Source organism: Podarcis gaigeae (assembly GCF_964106915.1).
Source record: "Podarcis gaigeae genome assembly, chromosome: 2".
Classification (NCBI taxonomy): domain Eukaryota; kingdom Metazoa; phylum Chordata; class Lepidosauria; order Squamata; family Lacertidae; genus Podarcis; species Podarcis gaigeae.
Window position 1 is genome coordinate 32,309,811 of NC_139679.1, and position 22,005 is coordinate 32,331,815.

At 42.8% G+C, this 22,005-nt stretch overlaps 1 protein-coding gene across 2 annotated transcripts in view; it reads left to right on the forward strand.

The window, feature by feature from the left end:
- The window catches only part of DNAH17 (dynein axonemal heavy chain 17), a 98,208-nt gene that overhangs the window by 7,298 nt on the left and 68,905 nt on the right, over positions 1-22,005 (forward strand). The window contains exons 8-27 of one of the 2 annotated variants that reach the window (XM_083727297.1): positions 552-707; positions 1,627-1,713; positions 2,046-2,213; positions 2,456-2,572; positions 4,431-4,699; positions 4,839-5,034; positions 5,689-5,835; positions 6,818-6,926; positions 9,107-9,210; positions 10,295-10,435; positions 11,466-11,609; positions 13,091-13,273; positions 14,297-14,551; positions 15,261-15,430; positions 17,257-17,479; positions 18,346-18,462; positions 19,736-19,822; positions 20,206-20,358; positions 21,476-21,724; positions 21,823-21,945. In XM_083727297.1, coding sequence (XP_083583423.1) covers positions 552-707; positions 1,627-1,713; positions 2,046-2,213; positions 2,456-2,572; positions 4,431-4,699; positions 4,839-5,034; positions 5,689-5,835; positions 6,818-6,926; positions 9,107-9,210; positions 10,295-10,435; positions 11,466-11,609; positions 13,091-13,273; positions 14,297-14,551; positions 15,261-15,430; positions 17,257-17,479; positions 18,346-18,462; positions 19,736-19,822; positions 20,206-20,358; positions 21,476-21,724; positions 21,823-21,945 — 3,198 coding nt within the window. Of the gene's footprint in view, positions 1-551; positions 708-1,371; positions 1,405-1,626; positions 1,714-2,045; positions 2,214-2,455; positions 2,573-4,430; positions 4,700-4,838; positions 5,035-5,688; positions 5,836-6,817; positions 6,927-9,106; positions 9,211-10,294; positions 10,436-11,465; positions 11,610-13,090; positions 13,274-14,296; positions 14,552-15,260; positions 15,431-17,256; positions 17,480-18,345; positions 18,463-19,735; positions 19,823-20,205; positions 20,359-21,475; positions 21,725-21,822; positions 21,946-22,005 lie in introns of those variants that run through there. The other variant, XM_083727298.1, reaches the window with a different exon arrangement.

Here is a 22,005-nt window from a genome sequence, read left to right on the forward strand (position 1 = left end):
GTTAAGAGCCTAAAGCAAGTGCAAAATTTCAGCAGAAATTGTTGCACTGGGAGGACTTGCCCTTCTTGCTTCTATCTTGTGGTTCATACCTGATCCACTGAAACAAGTAGGAAGTTGTTCAATTCCAGTTGTGAGCTCAGGATTGCCCACATTTGTGTTTCAACATTCAAAGGAAAAACGAATGGTACACATGCTTAGGTGTGCTGTGGAAAGTCAGGAGTATGGGTGGTCAATAGTATTGTTGTCACAGAGTCCCAACCATTGCTTGTCCTCCCATTTATATGAGATTTGCAGACAGTTTGACCTATCACTTTGCATGTGCATAAGGAGGCAGTGGAGGAGCCTAAATCACAGCATCAATGAAAGCCATTATTTCCTGCTGTAACAAGCACACTTTGTGTTGATAAATTATGAGCAAAATAACAACTACCAGTACATTCATCAATGTACTGCCTTGCACTGCCAAACTGTTGCAGGGTTCTACTTCCAGTTTGCTTTAATGTGCCCTGTTCACCTAAGCGTCATCTTTGACTACACTGCTTTCTATTTAGACACGTAATTTTCTGAGTCCCGAGGAAGTGCTCAAGGGCTTACAAGGTGAAATTGAAGAGGTGCTAGGAGGGATCAAGCTGGGTATCTCCGTGATAGAGAAACTCTACAAGACTTACGACGTTTGCTGCACAGATATGATGCCCAAGTTTTTTAAGGTGGGTTACTGATACCAGTGGACTTTGGTTCTCAGAGAAAGCATTACTCAGAACTTCACAGTGTAGCACATTCTGTATAAGTTATTCCATTTAATAATGTGGGAAACTATTTTATTTATTTTTAAAAAATGTTTTTATTTGATTTTACAGATATAAATTTATAAAAAAACTACATACATATCTATATTGTTAAGTTGTGGGTAGACATAGCAGACGACGCAGCGATTTCTCCAAAGCAGCTCTTTATTTGTAAGCTGGAACAGAATTGAACTGAAGGGTTCAGCCAGCCTGCTTATATAGAGCTCCACCAGAATGCAACAGTAACCATTTTCTGTAACTATCCACTCACTGAATGTCACTTTCAATCCCTTATTTGCATATGTGGACCTGAACTATCGACAGTATCCCCCTGCTGGCCCAGGGTGAGAACTTCAGTACATAACAGCCACAATGACAGCATGCTCACCAGCATCAGAGAAGTCGTTCACACTTTAATGCCTTGATGGTAGGCTGGACCTAATGGTCAGGGGTCCCTTTACCTTTAACAGCTCTCAGCATCCTTAATAAACTACAGTTCCCAGGATCCTGTGGGAGAAAGCATGGCAGTTTCAAGTGGTACTTGAATATACCTTTAAGGGCACCTCCCATATCTTGTTTAGGAGGCTAGGCCTAAGCAGGAAGCAGGGCTGAAAGCAGAGTGAGAAAGTAGCTTAAGGGGGGAAGATGTGTGGTTCATTGTCCTTTAACAAAACTATTTCTTATTCAGCTTCTCTGACCTACACATCCTTAGACAGATAATACTACTGTAGGATACCAATTTAAATATATATAGTGCAAATGGGGCCTTAGAGTTGCAGCTAAAGGCAGCTGCTTCCTATACTGTATAGAGTTGGTCACACTCTCTTATTTCTGTTTGCAGGACAAAGAACCCCAGTACTGGGAGTTCCCTTCTACGCTAGTTTTCACTAGAATGAATTCATTTTTTCACAGACTGAAGACAATAGAGGTGAGAATTAAACTATCTAAAATAAGAAACAACCATAGCTCAAAGTTGCCCAGACCCCAAAAATGTGTGTGCATGTGTGTAATCATATTTAAAATCACAGACCATATTTTTGTTTTCAGAAAGCTGTATATTTAAAAGTGATAACATTGGACAAAGTAAATTTTAGTCACCCTTGTTATTTTTTAAAATAATCAGTGTTGAATCCACTTGTAAAAAAGCATTTACTGTTTAAGGAATGTAAAGTGAGCTGATTACCAGCAAAATCAAGTCATTTAAAGTGTATTCAAAAGAAGGAGGCAGTAGATAACTGTTCATTTGTTTATTTTTTTTAGGAACTATACATGACTTCAATTGAATTTCTCAAACTGGAGAAAATTGAATTGGGAGGTGTGAGAGGCAATATCTTAGGGAGGCTGGTGGTTCAAATTTATGAGGAGGTTCTCGAATATGTTAAGGTCTTTGTTGAGTGCAAATATGATCCTTTAGATCCGGCAGATGAGGTTAGTAATTTCAATATGGGAAATTTATTCATATGTAGATGGCTTAAATTATTTGCTTACTGTAAGGGACAAAATCCCAATGTGCTCTAATTACTATAGCAACAAATGTATTCTCTTCAAGGTAGTTGGCCTAGCTTATTTTCTACTTTGGTTTAATTAACTTTTAAAAGTCAACAGATATGGTACATGATTGTTCTAACTCATTTTTTGTTGTTGTTGATTGTTATTATTATAATTGAAAGCAATTTGATGAAGACTTTGCAGACTTCCAGATCAAAATTCAGGATTTGGATCGACGGCTGTCCACCATTTTCTATCAAGGATTTGTTGACTGCTCCAGTTTTGAATCTGCTGTCAAGGTACATACATTCCTGTGTTTAACCTAAACCCAGATAGCTTTATCTGCAGTGGAGCAAGCAGTAATTTTACCTGCAGGTAAAGAAGCCAATATTGTCCCTTGCTGCCATGGAAGGTCCATCCCATGCAAGGAAGAAAATACTTTGCTTTTTCAGATCTGAGCCCACTGAAGATCAGCATTAAATTTTCAAGCAAACATCTCCTAGTGTAATAAACAGCAGGATTGTGTGGGGTCTCTCTCAGTGTCAACCCACCTCCTTTCTACTTCTTTGAGTGCCATTTATAATCGCCAAATGAGAGGGGGAAAAGAGAATACAGCTTTGTACCAAGTTTGCACACGTTCATGTGTATGTATAGATGCAGATTTAGAAATGATGACAATGATTTAAGTAGGAACAGACTACATCTCACCATAGCAAGGAAGATGATAAGCCGGTGACCATTTTTGCCTGTTCAGTCTTCTATACCACGGCTAACTGTTAATGGGATCTGCTTGATCTCAAAAGGCAGGGAGTTCCAAAGGGCAGGTACTGCCTGTCACACTAAACAACTGAGTTCTTACAAATGCAGAACAGGTATTATATGGCACCTCTAGTAGTGCCAGTTCTGCTGATCAAAGTGGTCAAGCAGGCACACGTGAGGCAAGGCAATCTTGTAGGTAAGCTGGTCCCGATTTGCCAATAGTGACATCTTGAAACTGTCCCAGTAGCAAGCTTTGAGCGTAGGTGAACTAACATGAACGCATTTAAACAACAACGAAAGCTTTCGCTGCCGCTTTCTGAGTACTCTCCTCATTTTCTACTCTTTTTAATAATTGTGTTTAATGAGTTGTGTATAATGTCTGCTTTCATTATGATTTATTGATTTTGTTTAGACGCCAGTAGATGGCCTGTTAAATTGATAAATGGACGGTAGGAATCATGTAATCATATGACTATAAAAATGGTAATAATGGTTTACCAATGGTTTACCATTATCCCAATTAACAAGTACAGTCATACCTCGGGTTACAGACGCTTCAGGTTGTGTTTTTTTGGGTTGCAGAGCGCCGAAACCCGGAAGTACTGGAATGGGTTTTGGCGGTCGCGCATGCGCAGAAGTGCTAAATCGCACTTTGTGCATGTGCTGAAGTGCCGAATCGCAACCCGCGCACGTGCAGACGCGCCGCTGTGGGTTGCGAACATGCATCCCGCATGGATCACGTTCGCAACCCGAGCATCCACTGCATATCAAGTTTAGTCTCCAGTCCGGACAGCAGTGCATACAAAGGTAGTCAGTCACCAATGCAACAGAGTGATTGTGGCCATTTGCCGATATTAAATTAATTGCTATAACATGTAAAGGTTGTGGTAGAGCTGACCAGGGAGAACAGAAGCTGATGTCATCTATTTGATTTGGTTTAAAGTTGCTTTTACTAGAACTGGGGTGTGAGTCAATGTGGATCACTCCTTCTAATAGCAAACCTGGGTGATGGGTATCCACAGGATAAAACAACTTGGAAAGCTCTTAGCATGTCTTGGGGGGAACCCCAAGGTTTACAGAATTAAACACCTGCAAAAAAAAAAAAAAGTCACAAGGCAGATTGAGTATACTCAGTGGCCCATGGCATGTTGAGTGTCAGATGGAAAAGAAAATCAGAAAACCTAGGGAGGGAAATGGAATAAAACATTTTGGAGGAGAATATGGTTGTCTAGCTAGAACCCTAAACAGGAACACGCCTCTTAGGAAGAAAGTTCTTACTGCAAAATGTTATTGCAGGTCCACTTGCTTAGCATAGTTCAGAATGGATTTACAAATGAAAGCTCAGAGAACATATCATTTTTAAAAACTGGGACCTTCTTTGTTATTTTTGTTCTCTAGCAAATCCATATGTTTGCATCCCTTTTGGATCGACCATTAATAAAGGCAGACGTAGCACCACACTATGCTACCCTTCTGGAGATGTTCAATGTTGAGCTGGACAATGCAAAGATTTTATATGATGCCCAAATAGCTGCCACTGCAGCAGGTGATGGTGTGCCTCCCCTTAGCAAAAACATGCCCCCTGTTGCCGGGCAACTGAAGTGGGCTTTGGAACTCCAGGAAAGATTGCAGCTCCCAAGGAAGGACTTGCGGGCCATCGATCATCCGTGAGTAGCAAATCATTTATAACTCGCATTACCCACATGCTATTTCCTGAAGGAATATTAAAAGCTATAAGGCAGCTTCGTTTACAGTATCAATTAAATTCCACTGCCATTATGAAACTGAGCTTTCTCCTTTCTGCAGGGTTATGTTCAGTTCTGAGGCCAAGCTGATATATGCAAAGTATGATGAAATGATACGTTTGCTGCAAGGTTACCGTGAGAAAATTTATGCAGATTGGATCGGCCGGGTTGACAGAGACTGCCAGTTCAACCTAGAGCAGCCACTGATCCATAGAGATCCCGAGACTAATCTTATTAGTGTGAATTTCAGCAAAGAGGTGTGTGAATAGGAAGAGAGCATGCTAGCATGTGATTTCTGGCTGCTTTGTGTTAGAAAATTTATTCTTGCACTATAGTGATATAGTGATATAGTGGTATAATGCTACATTACCACGGTGATGCTATATGCTGTTACATTCTTGTACTTCCAAAAAAACAACAAGAAGGTCATAAAATAGTGCCCACCCCAAATGTTATAATGGAGGCGCACTGAACCGTGAATAGTTTCCACTTTCCCAGTAAGTCTACTTTCCTTGAATGGTGCTAGTCAAAATCCCACCCTTTTAAAAAGGCATGAAGAGGAGCACTAAAGGTATATCCACTTGTGAAGATTGCACCACTCTTCCGTTCTTTCTGTATTCTGAGAAAAGACAGGAGAACCCCAGGTTTGGTTTTGTTTTTTGAAAAAGAATGGTAGTGATTGAGTGGTGGCGTCATGTGGATGTTCTGTAAAAAGCAAGTGAGCGTAGCAGTTCCACATTAAATGCCTGGTGTGAAACCACACTCAGTTCCCGTGGTCCCGCACACTTCCTTTTCTCTTCCAAGTGCCTGGTCTTCATCCAAAGAGCGGAAGACCATGACATTAGATGGGGGGGGTGTGTGTTTCCATTTATAGAAGGGCATTCATTTCTCCCTGCTATATTATCGTGTAGCTCGTAGCTGTTCTCCGTGAAGTCAAGTACCTGAACTTTCAGCAGCAGAAGGAAATTCCGGACAGTGCTGGAAGCCTCTTTTCTCAGAATGAAACATTTCGGAAGTTTGTGGACAACTTAGATCTCATAGTTGGCTGGTATAACAAGGTATATCTATCTATCATCTATCTATCTATCTATCTATCTATCTATCTATCTATCTATCATCTATCTATCTATCTATCTATCTATCTATCATCTATCTAGGGAATAAAGAAGTGGCTGTGTATTTTTTCCTTTGGCTTGTAGTCTGCATTTTTCTGCAAGGAGCTCATGGTAGAATACATTATTCTCCCTAACCCCTATTTAATCCTCGTGTCAACCTTGTGAAGTTGATTAGGCTGAGAGGTAGTAACTGGACCAAGATGACCCAGTGATCTTCATGGTCCCTGTTCTAATCCATCACACTTAACCGCTGTGCCCAGTAATAGTGTCTGAGCACAATGGGAAACCACTGTACATTCTACAAAACTTAAAGGAATAAGGCAGAGCAAGACAGTACAGAAAGTCACTTTCTCTCTTTTGCTTATTGTTTTGCCTAAATCACCCACCAGTGTCCTTTGAGGCTCAGCAGTTCAGCCTTGCAGCTGCTGAATCTCCTGCTCAGTCTAATCCTAATGTCCCGACATTGATCCCAGCAGAAACTCCTTGTCAGGGGTCCAGACCTCTCTAAGTGTCTAGGATGGAGTCAGTGCCAATTCCAGGTTTTGGAGGGCCTGTGCTTAGATAGCCTGCTTGGGTTCTACTCCCTCAGTGAGTCCACTTCCTCACCTTCCTTATCACTGACAGCTGCTGCTGCTCTTCCTCATCATTGGTACCACCTGCTTACTGCCTTTCCTTCTCATCACCACAGTCTGGGCCAGAGGGAGAAGCTGGTGAACAAGCAACTTGCAATGGTGAAGAGGAGATCAAGGGGTCTGTTATCAGTGGGCCCTCTGCTGAGGTGCAGGCTCTTGGCAGATGCCTGACCATGCTTGTTGCTTGCCCTGGAAGGGATTGAGATGAGAAGTGTGTTACCTAAGACAGCACTATGCATCTCGAGCTTCAGCAAGATGAGCTCTGCGCATTACAATAAGCTGCTTGCTTTTAGATCAAGAAGACAATTTTGACAGTAGAACTTCCACTGGTCAAGGGGGAGCTGCAAGAAATTGACGTTGGCCTGAGAAAAGCTGAGACCAACTTGTACTGGAGCAATGAAGGTACAAAACTCTTGTCATTGATTTGTTACAAACTGTAGCCCACCGCCCTTCCTTTTTGAGTGCATTGATCAAACGATTGAAGTGCTCAGCACCAGAGTTTGCAAGTTGAAGCCCATCTGCCTTCACACAAAATGGGCACCAACTAGTACCTCTTAAAGGAGGACTGGAGAACCGCTGAGCCTCCAGATATTGTTGGAGGACAACTCCTGCATCTGGGAATTGGATGTAGTCTTGTTCTACCTACCCGCCTTGAAGGAAGTGGTTTATAGCCTGGGAGCACTGCTGGATCTATCACTGTGTCACATCATGTACAAGCAGTGACGTAGCGGGGGTGCAGGGGGGGGGGCCGGCCGCACCGGGCACAACATTTGGGGGTTAGGGTTAGGGGGCACAAATCCACGGGTTAGGGGGCGCAAATTACTTGCCTTGCCCCGGGTGCTGACAACCCACGCTACGCCACTGGGTACAAGTTGCCTCAGGGGGGAGGAATGCCTGCCTGTTAACAGCTCTTGACTAGCTTGCCATTCCTGGATTAGGGCAGCCTTGACATTCTTATAGTCTCTCAGCTAGACTACTGTAATGTGCTCTATACTGGGCTGTCCTCGAAGATGGTCCAGAGGTTGTAGCTAGTGCAGAATGCTTTCAGGATTTGCACTGACTGCCTCTAAGCTACAGGGCCCAATTTAAGGTTTTGGTATTAGTATTTAAAGTCTTTCCTGGCCTGTCACACAGCTGTTAGTTGAAGCAGCTTTTCCCATACCATCCATCCTTGGCCTTGTGATTTGAGGCGGCAGGAAGCTCTCCTGACTTGCTGCATAGTAATGCGAGAGAAGAACAACACCCCCTCCCCAAATACAGTGGAATGCCCTTTTTCTTGGAAGTACAGAAGGCAGAGACTTTTGTTGGAATTCTGCCAACAATTAAAAAAAAAATCTTATTAACCACAGACATTTGGTGCGCATTAGTAAGATCTCCCATTGCTTCTAGTATTCTCATGTTGTTGTTAATAATTAGTTTAATTAATTTATCATTGTAATTGCTGGTGTGATTTTGATGTATTTGTTGTCTTTTATATAAGGTTGAAACCCACCCTGGGATTGCTTTGATGGGATGAAGGGCAGCCTACAAATTTTAGAAGTGAATAAATAAATGTTTCCCCGGCAATGTGCAGTTCAAGAAAAAGATGTGCCATTGGATTTACTTATCACCATCTCCTGCTCCGTTTCTTCAATAGCTGCTACTTGCAGGGGGCAGACACACATTTCCACTTCAGCTATATATTACTGAGGAGAAACAGTGCAGAGATGTGGTCAGACAACATCCCACTTCTCCCCATACTGTGTACTTTGAACCAGTAATCCAGAGAGGTCCCATTCGGAATTTTACTGTCTTCATCAGTGGAATGGGAGGATGTTGGTGTCAACCAACATTTTTGGAGATGGTAAAGATGTGTCCAGGGCAGCTGTCTACCAACTCCATCTGGTATGCTGGCTGAGACCCTACCTGCCTGCGCACTGTCTCACCAGAGTAGTACATGCTTTGTTGTTGCCCACCTAGACTACTGCAATCTGCTCTACGCAGGGCTACCTTTGGAGGTGACTCAGAAACTACAACTAATCCAGAATGCGGCAGCAAGACTAGTGACTGGGAGTGGCCGCTGGGACTATATAACACTAGTCCTAAAGGATCTTCACAGGCTCCCAGTACGTTTCTGAGCACAATTCAAAGTGTTGGTGCTGACCTTTGAAGCCCTAAAAGACCTCAGCTCAGTATACGTAAAGGAGCATCTCCACCTCCATCGTTCAGCTCAGACACTGAGGTTCTCCTCTGAGGGGCTTCCGCTGGTTCCCTCACCGCGAGAAGCGAAGTTACAGGGAATCGGGCAGAGGGCCTTCACAGCAGTGGCACCCTCCCTGTGGAACGCCCTCCCTTCAGATGTCAAGGAGATAAGGAATTAGAAAACTTTTAGAAGGCATCTGAAGGCAGCCCTGTAACAGGAAGTTTTCAATGTTTGATGTTTTTCTATGTTTTATATATGCTGTAAGCCAGCCAGATGGGTGGTGTATAAATAATTAAATTATTATTATTATTAAGGAGGTTAGATACAAAAGGCAAAGGAAAGCCACGGGAGTCAGCTGCTAATTACTATGTCTTTTTCCCCACCATAATAACCTGACCAGATGTTATGGACTATATTCAGGAGATGCGAAATGTCTTATATGATTTAGAGACAAGAATTCAGAAAACGAAATTAAACGTGGAGAACATTGGGCAGCTTATGCAGGTGTGTAGCATGTGACAACTACTGAATTCTACTAGGCACTTAAAAAAGAGAAAAAGATTCTCCTTTATAAATTTTTAGTTTTGCCCTTCGCCGGGTGACTTATTTTTTCAAGCTGCTGTCAAAAGACGTGTTCCATATATCTGGTTCTTTTTTTTTAAATAATTTTTTATTAATTTTCCAACACAAATTAAAGACAAAACAACACACACGCATAAACAAACAAAAACATATAAACATGTATAATTTCAAAGCCTCTTTTTCATAAACCTTACTTCTCAGACTTCCCCTTACCTCCCCTTTTCTGCATCCCTGTTTTAAAATTTCTTCAACAACCCTTCACACCAATTAACTAATTACTTATTTTCTTTTTAAGCTTCTTCTCATACTTAATCAATTACAGCTGTAATTCTATATTTTCCTTTCCCTTGACATTTTAGCACTCATCAATTTTACAACAGTTCTTAAGATATACTTTAAATTTCTTCCAGTCTTCTTCCACCGTCTCTTTTTCTTGGTCATGGATTCTGCCAGTCATCTCCACCAGTCCCATGTAGTCAATCACCTTCATCTGCCATTCTTCCAGTGTGGGTAGTTCTTGTGTCTTCCAATACTTTGCTAAGAGGATCCTTGCTGCTGTGGTGGCGTACATAAAAAACGTCCTATCCTTCCTTGACACCAATTGGCTGACCATGCCCAGGAGAAATGCCTCTGGTTTCTTATGAAAAGTACATTTAAGTACCTTCTTAATTTCATTATAAATCATTTCCCAGAAGGCCTTGATCCTCGGGCAAGTCCACCAAAGGTGATAGAAGGTACCTTCAGTCGCGTTACATTTCCAGCATTTGTTATTGGGCAGATGATAGATTTTTGCAAGCTTGACTGGGGTCATGTACCACCTGTAAATCATTTTCATAATATTTTCTCTTAAAGCATTACATACCGGTGGTCCATAACTGTTCCCAGTCCGCAAACATAATGTCATAACCAATGTCTTGTGCCCACTTAATCATAGCTGATTTAACTGTCTCATCTAGTGTATTCCACTTCAACAGCAGGTTATACATATATCTGGTTCTTCTTACAGGAATGGTCAGCTAGTCCTTTGTTTGAAAGGAAAGACAATAAGGAGACGGCACTCCTTGATCTGGATGGGAAACAAACAAACATCCACAAACGCTATGGTGCAATCAAAGATGCCGGGCAGAAGATCCAGGCTATGGTTGAGGTGAGAAAGAGTGAGTTTTCATAGGAGTTAGAACAGCAGACAGTTCTATGTAGGGCTTATATCTGGTAATTATTTTTTTTACAGAGATTGTTCCCAGACGTGGGCGTTATATCACAAATGGTCATTCAAATCCCATGTGTGTGTGTTTGTGTGTGATTGCCATGTTAATTTTCACATATTTTCACTTTTTAAGCAATGGGCATTTGGTGCTATTCTGCCATTTGCTGTCCACACTGGTGAACTGATATTGGTGGAATAACGCATTGGGGGTGGGTTTTGTTATTGTTTCTGGTCCCTCCAACACTCCCTCACCCTCTGCCGCCAGAAACAAAATGGTCAGGTGAAGCTCAGGTGAGAAGAAAACGTGTAGGGGTAAAGTAATAAGAGACCGGCCACCCACCAAAACAGCAGCACGCCCGCAAAGCAAACCACTCAGGCAAAGAAATGTGCTAACATTGGTGACACTGGACGTATAGCAAGTTGTTTTTACTTATCAGATGTCCTGTGGTAAGCGACAATCCAGATTAAATTGGAAAATAATAATAATACAATATTAATTTATTACTTGTACCCCGTTCATCTGACTGGGTTGACCCAGCCACTCTGGGCGGTTTCCAACAGGAAGACTGGCATTTTGATAAAGACTTTAATTTCAATGCTGCAAAAAATGTGCATGCACAAACAGCCCCAATTCAAGAACAGACTTGCATCCGGGTGCACCCAAAACTACTTTCAGTATACTATTCTGTATAAGCAAGTCCATACTCATGACAGGAAACAGTGAATATTATTATCTGATCATGTATTTGACATCTTGACTACCCTAAGGATAGTTTCTCTCAAGTGAATTCCAGATCAGCATTCCATCTGGTGGTAGTTCTGACATTATTGGTGTAATTCTGGGAGTTACCCAAATGTTTTATGAGGCAACATTAGGCTTTTATCACCATTAAAGCATAGATCATCAAGAGAAGGAATCTCACCTGTCTATTACAATGCGTATCCCAAGTAATGATTTTTCTGTTTGCAGGAAAATGCAGAATTGTTCAAGGCAGACAAGACAACAAGAATGTGGTCTAATTATGTGGAATTCATAGATGACATGATTTTAGATGGCTACTTTAAGTTTATCCGCAAATCGCTGCAATTTCTGCTCAGCAACATGTCTGCTGATGTACGTTGGTGAGCTTTCTACAGGGTGGGAGGGTATTTCCTGAAGCACCAATTTATCAGTGGATATCAGTACCACATGCCAGAGCTTTGTCACCACCTTCTGGTTGCTTAATTTCAGAACTAAGTAAATTCAAGCTTTGTGACCAAAAGAACTAAGGTTTTGCAATCGGAATCAGTAAAGCAGGGTGTGTGCATGCAAGCATTTTTTCTTACTAAGACCCGCTTATTCTGGTATAGGTATATTTCTCATTTTTAACTGAGGATTGGTGGTGGAAGGTAGGAAATTCACAAAAGGTATTGGAAGGGAAGTTTGTATAAATTATAGACAAACTCCACTCCCATCCAGAGACATTATGGTTTCTGGGCATGCCTGTATATTATTCGCTAGTAGTGAATGCTGGTGTCAAATAAGTCCACAACTTTTACTGATTACAGATGTAAGCAAGCATTGGGTGTGTATTCTGAAATCAACCAGCCTGCCTCCTTGTTGATGGATATTAGGGGTTGACCACTGTCAACCCCTAGGGTTGAGCACCCTAGGGCCCCATCTGATCACCTGCAGTAAAGCCCTTCAGCCCCCAAGTTGGGCATCTAGACTAAGGTTACCAGATTTTTTTTTTTCAATGAATCCGGGGACACTTATTGTTTGCTATGTGCATGTGGATGCTGAGAAAGCTGTTAATCTGGGGACTGTCCCCGGGAAAACGGGGACATCTGGTAACCTTAATCTAGACAGGAAACACCTCTTCCAGACTCAAGGGGATACCCATTGCCACGGGATGGAGGGGCACCACACCCTTCTCTCCTTGACTTAAGTATCCAACCCAATGCCTTATCTACCGAAAAGTTGTGGTGATTTCTTTGAGGTGGGAAGAAACTGCAGACAAACCCACTTAGTCTGCAAGGCAAATTCCTCCCTGGTCCTGAATGCAACCACTGGGTAAATCCATAGCAAGGTCCTGCATGGCTAGGCCTGTTTATCACCAACCAGGTGGCTTATTTAACTGTTAGAACCAAAGGACGGGGAGGGGGAATCCAAAGAAGGCTGCAGTGCCCTCTGCACCACATGGCGAGCTTACGTAGCGCTGAAGGAACTGAGTCTACTCCAAAGCCATGCCCCTTGGGTTGCTTGTGATTGGCTTCTGAAGTCTTGGAAGGCCCCCAGCTCAGTGCGAGAGATGGGAAACAACAACGCTGAAGCCAGGAAAGTAACTGCAACTGGGGAGCATTGCCAGGAATTTTACCTCATAAATCCTGGCTTTCCCTTGCCTGAACCTCGGAGGGCAGTGGAGAGCTAGCGCCATAAATTGTGACGTCAGCCGGAAATCTCGTCAGCCGGAAACCCGTGGGGAATGGTAATTGTATGCAAAAAGACCTAGTGGTTGTGGTCATAAAGGCAGGGAACTGACAGAGCGGTAGTAAACAGTACCTTGAATGCAAAAGTGAAGACTGACTAATCAAGAACGCACCGGTTCATTTCAGGCTGCTGTAGCCCCTTTGTTTGAAGTGCGCATGGAGCTGTATAAAGATGAATTGAGGTATCGTCCATCGCTGGAAGTGGGAGCAGAGGAAGGTTTTTTTGAACTGGTGGAAAACCTGATGAATGATATCTATGATACAGCTAAGCTGATACCGCGACTGGCAAAAGGAAAGTCCAGCTATAAGGTTGGTCTGGGGCCTCCGCACAGGGAGGCTAGTGAAGACTTCTGTGGGTGCTAGGTTAACAACACCCAGTTTAAAGAGACATTCAAACCAGGCCAAGGTTTGTAATGGTATGTAGGATGAGTGGCTAGCATATACTTCATAAGGAACTCGTAAGCATTGCTTTCAGGTCCCATGTAATGCTCAGTTTTATCATTTTTGTTCACAAGAGAATTCCTGTGAATGTGTCTTGTAATGAAAATAAAACACAGGAACATATGTTTCTCTCTACACACCCAGAATTCTTAGCTGTCCCCAAACTCTTGCCATGCTTGCATCTGACTTCCAGGCAGCTATTTTTCAATGTTCTTTCCTTTCTGTAGAAGCCATTTTGGCAAATAAGAAATATATAAATAAAAGAACAAATAAATAAATGCATTTTGTTCCAGAAGAGACACATAATTACTGTGAAATAATTACCAATTCTCAGTGGACAGAAAGCAAGCAACGGCCATATTGGTAGGCATGCTTTGGTCCCTCTCTGTTTCCACATTTGACTATAGTTAAATATTTTCTCCATATGCTCGCTAAGGAAAACAATAAAGCAATCTGATTGCATACCCTTAGGACAGGAGGGTTGCTGTTGTCACCCATGTATTTCCATTTAGGTTGTAGGCACAATAACTTAAAAAGAAAAAGAAAATTAAAAGGAAACTTCAGAATCCGAGGATTCTAGGCAAGCCACCAAATTTAGTCCTAGAAAGTACAGCTGGGTTGCAGAGTGTGATTTTGACTATTCAGAGTTCCAGGTCACCTGTAAATGCTACAGGGAACACTGGTCAGTCAATGTTTGTGTGAATATGTGAATGTTGTTAAGTTATCTCTTGGCATGGATACTTTGTTCATTTGGAATCTGGTGAACGTAAGATCTAAAGATCTACCTAGTCCAGCATCCTATGTTCCAGCCAAGATGCTAGTGGGAAGCCCATATACTCGGCTTGTTCTTTTGTTTTCGTGACTCCATTAATGATTCCGTGATGCTTTCAGGTTGACCTAGAAGACATGGGAGAGTTGATGGAGATACGAGAGGAGATTGGGAACATTGTGGTCAATGCCATGAAACAAGGTGAAGAATACGAAGATTCGTTTGAGAAATATTCGTACCTTTGGATGGATGATCCCCACGAGTTCATGCAGCGCTTCCTCACTTTTGGCCACGCTCTAACCACTGAAGAGCTGGAGTCTCACGCAGAGGAGTACTTGCCTCATGTCGCACCCACCTTAGACCAGTTTCAGCTACAGGTGAGGGTTGGAGTATGTCTGTAGGTTTCATCCAAATTGATGTGTGTGTTGTGTTCTCAATGGCACCAACTCCATCTTTATAACCCTACATCATCCCTCATACAAGTGAGTAACATTGGAACATCCCCATTGCTTTCCCGTTTCCTCTTTTCTCTGCCTATTTCCCATCTTTCCTCAGCAATGCACAATTCTTTGGGCATTTTCACACTAAAGACGAGTAAAATCGCCGTTTCTTACATCACCAGTTGGCAAAACTGGGATTGTCAGGAATGCACATAAAATTTCTCTTCTATGTTCTTATTGCACTTTTTAACAACTGACCCACACCCAGCACAAATACCTACCTTAAAGGAGTTCTTATGTGCCCTGTGTATAAGTGGTTTTATCCCCTTCATAGCCCTGTACGCCCCGTTTCCTTCAAGTATGCGTATCTTCACTAGAGGATTCTAAGTCCCCACCCACAGAGCAAAGCAGATTAGAATCCACCTGTCAGGGAGAGACACAAACTCTGAACTCAATTCGAGTAAAGTAGGTTTTCCTCTTAGGGCACTCTAGCTCACAACCAGATGGCTACAGAGGGAACCCATACACTCAAATGCCATAGCCCATAGTGGTCCCATCATGATTTCCCTCTGTTCCCATTACTGATGTGCATGTAGAAATTCTGCATCACAAGCTATCGCATCTCAGCGCCCCCTGGTGTTTCTAGATTGACACTTATGAGAAGCTCTATGAAGAAGTGTCCAAGTTTGAGAATACCAGAGTGTTCAACGGTTGGCTGCAAAGTGACTGCCGTCCCTTCAAGCAAGCGCTCCTGAATACCATCAAACGCTGGAGCCTGATGTTCAAACAGCACCTCATCAACCACGTGACCACCAGGTAGGCTGGGGAATAATTTTGTCAGTTTCCAAGCTTTCCATTCCTACAGCCCCTCTCCCTGCACGTATGGTAATCGGCCACCATCAGCCAGTGCTTGGTATACAAACCTACGAATGCATTCTTTGAATCAGCACCTGTTGTACGCAGCCTAACTATATTTTGTGTGAAGAAGCACTTCCTTTTGTCTGTCTTGTATCACCCACCTTTACATCCAGTTTTAGTGGATATGTCATGAGAGAGGGAGAAAAGTGACTTGAGACCTACTTTTATAAACCTCTTATCAGGTCCCCCAATTACAAAAGCTCTGCTTTGCAACATGAAAGAAAAGGTCAGATCCCAGAGCTGAAGAATCTGGTGTCAGAGGAATTCCAGCTTGGGCAATTATCATATTGGAATTAGCTTTTTAGACATGGGTAAAATTTCAGCTGCTGTTGCTGTTGCTTCCATACTGCCCTTCATCCAAGGATCACAGAGCGGTTTACAACATAAAACACTGCATTTGGCTGACAGTTGTGGGATCAATAATATCTTTCTCTCCATACTCATAGGATCTCAGGATAAACCCTAGAGGTCCAGAAAAATGGCAAGAGGGCAAGATGGAAATGGTTAGAAAGTGTTGCTTAAAACTAGGGCTGCCATATTTTGAAGAGGACACATTTGCAGTTTATTATTATTATTTTAAATTGTTATTATAAAGCCACACATATACTCCAAAAAAACAACAATGAGGATCAGAACAGGAAAATATTTTATTTTTAAATATTCAGCCAACTCAGTGTTTGTTTGTTTTTAATTTGTACCAGATACTGAAACCAGCTCCACACTTGTAACAGTGATTGCATTCACTAAGAGTGCATTGGTGTTACACGCATGTATGGAGACCTGAACATATAATGGTGCATGTTTTACATTCTTGCTTCGTGTATTTGCTACTGTTACGAAAGCCACATAAAGTGCAGAGTGAGCCACTCTGATTGGGCTGGCATAGCCAAAAGTAACTACCCACCAGCCAGTGAATGAGCAGAACAGCTCCCCCACTCGCCACGGCCACTCTTGAACCCGAAAAAAGCGGACTTGGATCAACCTCGCTTCCCTCCACCCACTGAGCCTCTGCTCCGAGTTACCAGGGCTCCCGGGCATTTCCCTCCATGGTTTCCAGCCTCAAGCTCTGTGGATCACGCAACAAGGGAGAACAGCACAGGGACCGAATCATGTGACAACCAGCTATTGGTCAACTCTAGTCATGTGAAAGGGGCTAGGCAGCCGTTTCCTCTTCAACTCTAGTGACAGGAAAGGTGTATATGTGTACAGTGGTACCTTGGGTTACAAACACTTTGGGTTACAAACTCCGCTAACCTGAAAGTAGTACCTCGGGTTGAGAACTTTGCTCCAGGAGGAGAACAGAAATCATGCGCTGGTGGCGCGGTGGCAGCGGGAGGCTCCATTAGCGAAAGGGTGCCTCAGGTTAAGAATGGTTTCGGGTTAAGAACAGACCTCCAGAACAAATTAAGTTCGTAACCCGAGGTACCACTGTATATGCATAAACCCAGACATTTTGCTATATTTTAAAAATCCACCCAGAAAGGAATTTTAAGGCTGAAAAAGGGTGTGTGTCCGGGGAAAAGAGGGCATATGGAAGCCCTAAGTTTATTTATGGTAATTTGGTGCCTTCTCAAAGTAGTTAGAGGTTGTTATCCCTCTCCTCCCCCCCCCCCCCAAGGATGTCATCCTCTTTCCATAATGAGAAAGAACTATCAGAAATAAATCCAATGTTTTGTTCCTTGTACTGTTAAAGTTAACGCCAACTGGAACCTTTTCCATTGCAGCCTTCAGGATCTTTCCACTTTCATGAAAGAAGTCAATGCAGGCTTAACTAAACCTGTGAAGGAAGGTGACTACGATGGGCTTGTGGAAGTGATGGGACACTTGATGAGGGTCAAAGAAAGGCAGGTGGCTACTGACAATATGTTTGAGCCTCTAAAGCAAACCATTGAGTTGCTGAAACTATATGGAGAAGAAATGCCTGAAGAAATCCATATGCAGTTGCACGTGAGTTATTACAAATGGTTTTCACTCAATACATATTTGTTCATCTTTCATGTTGCCATTTTTTAGTGTGATCCAATGACCTCAATGCTTTGTAGAAGACTAAATAAATATAGTGGGAAACCAGGCCAGAAATAACACATCAGGAAAGTTCATGGGAATGTATCTGATAAACACAATCTGAAAGTGATCACAATGTTGCCCACGATTGAAGCCATTGTGCATTACAATCTATTTAATATGATTGATTTCACTTTGGACGTGCGGCATCATAGCATTTATCCATTATTATTAACAGAGTAAGGGACGCGGGTGGCGCTGTGGGTTAAACCACAGAGCCTAGGACTTGCCGATCAGAAGGTCGGCGGTTCGAATCCCTGTGATGGGGTGAGCTCCCGTTGCTCGGTCCCTGCTCCTGCCAACCTAGCAGCTCGGAAGCACGTCAAAGTGCAAGTAGATAAATAGGTACCGCTCCGGCGGGAAGGTAAACGGCGTTTCCGTGCGCTTCTCTGGTTCGCCAGAAGCGGCTTAGTCATGCTGGCCACATGACCCAGAAGCTGTTTGTGGACAAACGCTGGCTCCCTTGGCCTATAGAGCAAGATGAGCACCGCAACCCCAGAGTCGGTCACGACTGGACCTTATGGTCAGGGGTCCCTTTACCTTTATTAACAGAGTTGGGGCACATTAAGTTCAGAAACCTGCACATTTCCACAGACCCTTACCAAACCAAAGTGTGTTTCCTCCTCGTCATATTCAGATTTCCCCCCTTCTTACCCTTCCTGTGTTTGTTTTACCAAGCAAGCCCCCCCCCCCCCCGCCCGCCCACAGTGCTCTGAGAGGTTTGAGGGTTCTTCTTTGTTTGCTTTTAGGAATTGCCAGAACAATGGAATAACACCAAAAAGCTATCATTCCAAGTCAAGCAGAATGTGGCTCCTCTGCAGGCAAATGAAGTTACCATTCTCCGAAGGAAATGCCAACAGTTTGAGGTACCTTTCTCTTGCAGTGCAAGGTATTCTCTGCTCAGCTGGCATGCTGAGCTCCCCACAGACCAAACATTCAGGGGGACCTGTAGGCCGAAGGCACTGACAGATGGGCTGCCTACCAACTGTAGTCTCAATTCCATTCTTTCAGCTTTCCAATGTTCAGTTTCCCACGTTTTTGCGACATTCCATGATAATTCATCAGTGTTTCTGTGCACATTTCTCCTGAAAGGCAAAACTGCATATGAAAATGTGTCTAGTATACACATTTTTGCTAGCAGTTTTCCTTAACATAATGCCTTTTTCTGTTTTCTTAATTACATGCATTTCTATCCCTCTTGTACACACTTTGTACACATTCTTTGGTTGAATTTTGAGAAGTGTGAATTTTGAATGGTAGCTGTGTTCCAGTGTGTGTATTGCTTTGGGAAGTGTGAGTTAACGTGCAGCTTAACAGACTTTCCATTTAACAGACCTTCCTCTTCCAGAATCTATTAACCGTTCAATAAAGTGACAATACTTCATTTTTCATAATTTCTTCTCCCATCGATCACTGTAATAATAATATCTATGAAGGAGGGACGGAAGGAATGTCCTCAGAATATTGCATTTTCCAGAAAATTTAAGAAACAGTCCCATAGAAATGTTTAATATTAAATATTCGTAGCGTTCCAATTCATTAAGTGTTCCTTCCCATTGATATGGAGGAATGTAACACATGAAAATGCAAACCAGGCTGAATATCTTCCCCTTCCCTAGCAGCAGCAGTAGCTGCTGCCTCCATTTCTAATTCTCTCCAGGGCAGAAGCTTAGGTAGTATGTATGGAGGTCCTGGGCTGCCCAGACAACAAGATCCCCCTCTTGGCCTCACTGATCTGGTCCAAAGGAAAATAAAGCCATATGTTTGGCACCAGCTTGGCTGCAGGAGTTGCTAGAAGGAGGCGTACAAGATGCCACCCAATTCTGAATCTACTTTGTTGTAAGATGCTGTGATGTCACAGCATGTGTAGTGGGCAGTGAGAACATTTTAAAAAGAGATGAGGTTGTAGCTCATGATTTGCTAGTGTCTTGTCTTGCCCCACAGCCTGTGTCCTCTTGTGAATGTTTTGGGCAGAACCCTCTGCTGCTGTTTCTGTAGATGGTGTCATCCAGATTGATCATAATTCTAATCTTGAGCTGCAGCCAACAAACTCCTGCCTTCCAGATGTGATGCTGCACGATCCTGCTTTAACTAGGATATTCTGCTCTCTCTTCTCCTCCAAACCCCCATCCCCTCCAGATTAAGCAGCATGAGTTCAGGGAGAAATTCCGAGAAGAGGCACCGTTCACTCATGTTGATCCAGATCCATATAAATCCCTCAATAAGGTAATTTACTACAAGTCAGGAAAGTCAATATGGGCAATATCTATGCCTTCCTCAAATGCCACCTATTATAGTGTGCTTTTTAGGGGCATAGTAAAGTAGCATTTTCAAAAACTGGCTGAGAAATTTGGACTCGGTGGTTTCTCTTTCTTGGAGGCTGCATATGCATGCGGTTGCCAATGACGAGTAGGGCATATGCCACCAACCATGCGTGAAGGAGACTTCAGTGGAGCAAAAGGTTAATCTAACTTTGCAGGCATGTTAGAGGGCATATCCCAGAAGCACATTGCAACATTACGCTTTCCAGTGCTGTACCCTACTTGTTTGCTCTTTGTGTTCATCTGCCTGCAACTTTGACTAACCCCCTTTCCATTTAATGCTTCCAGCAACAAAGAATGATCACCAATATGGAGAAAGATATGGAAGCCCTATCCAAATCTGCAGGCTTGTTTGAGGTATCTGTCCCAGATTACAAACAGCTGAAGGCCTGCCATAAGGAAGTGCGCTTGCTCAAGGAGCTCTGGGATATGATTGTCTTGGTAAGACTTTGACCTTGTAATCTTAGGGAATGTCAGGTAGGGCAAGTGAAAGAACTCTGCATCCAGAGGTTGAATTCTACCACGAGGAAATGAGAATAATGAGGTCAATACCCCAATCGCTCTCTCTTTTTTTACGGCTGAATTGAATCTTTTGCATCCCTTTTCCTGCACTGTGGTTCCAATCTAGATCAGTGCCACCATGACTGCAAATTACTTTGTGGAGGGGGGGATTCCCATTGAGCGAATGCAAGCTTTTCCCCCCAATGCTGATGGGAGGGGGACTCACACCAGGGATCCAATTTGGATTGAGCCCTCTGCACTGACAATTGACAAAAGAAAAAGCTTGCACTCAATGGCAAGCTATATAATAAATGTCACCTGTAGTTTGGCCCAAATCTTCATTCTTCCTCATCCAGGGCAGCTCATGTTTAGCTTCCTTTGGAACTGCTTGCCAATTGAGGAAATTGGGAGCATGTAATGAATGCTATGATAGCATTGTGATAGTGGAAGAAATGGAGTTGCGGACCAAGGGACGTTGTTGGCAGAAAGGGCAGGAAGTGATTTCCAAGTAGGTTCTGCTCCCAATCCCACACTGATAATTTCCCCAAGAAGAAAGGTAGTAATTCAGCAACTACTGGGTGTTTTCTGTATTTATTTCTATAGAGATTGCATGCTGTTGCATTCAAATGCAAGCTTGTTCATGTAGCCCTTAAATAGCATATGATGAACATGGCAAGGTTACTCCCTTCCTCACAACATATGATCTGACATTTTATGGAGCTTCGGCTTTTTAATTTATTAAAGTTTACTTCTCCATCTCCAGCACAGAAACACCCACTGCCTTTTGCAGAAAGGAGATGGGATATACTTGCAGTGGATAGAAATGAGTGGTAGTAAAGGATTTAATAATAACATCCATTTTCCCCAACAAAAAAATAAAAATAAGAAATAAATAAAATCCATTTCCCCCAACATCTAGAAAGGTCCTACTATAACATTTCTGTTCCCCTTTGAGATGCAAGATCTGTTAATGTTTCCAAATAGTTGTATTGTAAATATTTTATTCAGTTAGTGAAAACAGGAAAAACTATGATTCCCCACCCCTCCACCCACTCAGGTCAATGAAAGTATTAATGACTGGAAGACAACCAAGTGGAAGGAGATTAATGTCGAGCAAATGGATCTTGATTGCAAGAAATTTGCTAAGGATGTGAGAGCCTTAGACAAGGAAATGAGAGCATGGGATGCTTTTGTGGGACTGGATAACACAGTTAAAAATATGATGACCTCTCTTCGAGCTGTGACTGAGCTCCAGAATCCAGCTATTCGAGACAGACATTGGAAAGAACTGATGGAGGCCACACAGGTAACTGATACAGGCTACAGTGAGTGTCTACAATTTTCCATTCATCCGTCTGTCACCAACTGATCCGGCTCTGTTTCCAACTTTTACTTCTGTAACAGGTGAAGTTCACCATGTCTGAGGAGACGACGCTTGCAGACCTACTTCAGCTGAACCTTCACAAATTTGAGGATGAAGTTCGCAGTATTGTGGACAAGGCTGTGAAAGAGTCGGGGATGGAAAAGGTACTGCTCTTGCCCTAGCCATTCCATGCCCATCAGTCAAATGCAGCTTTCAGATACTTC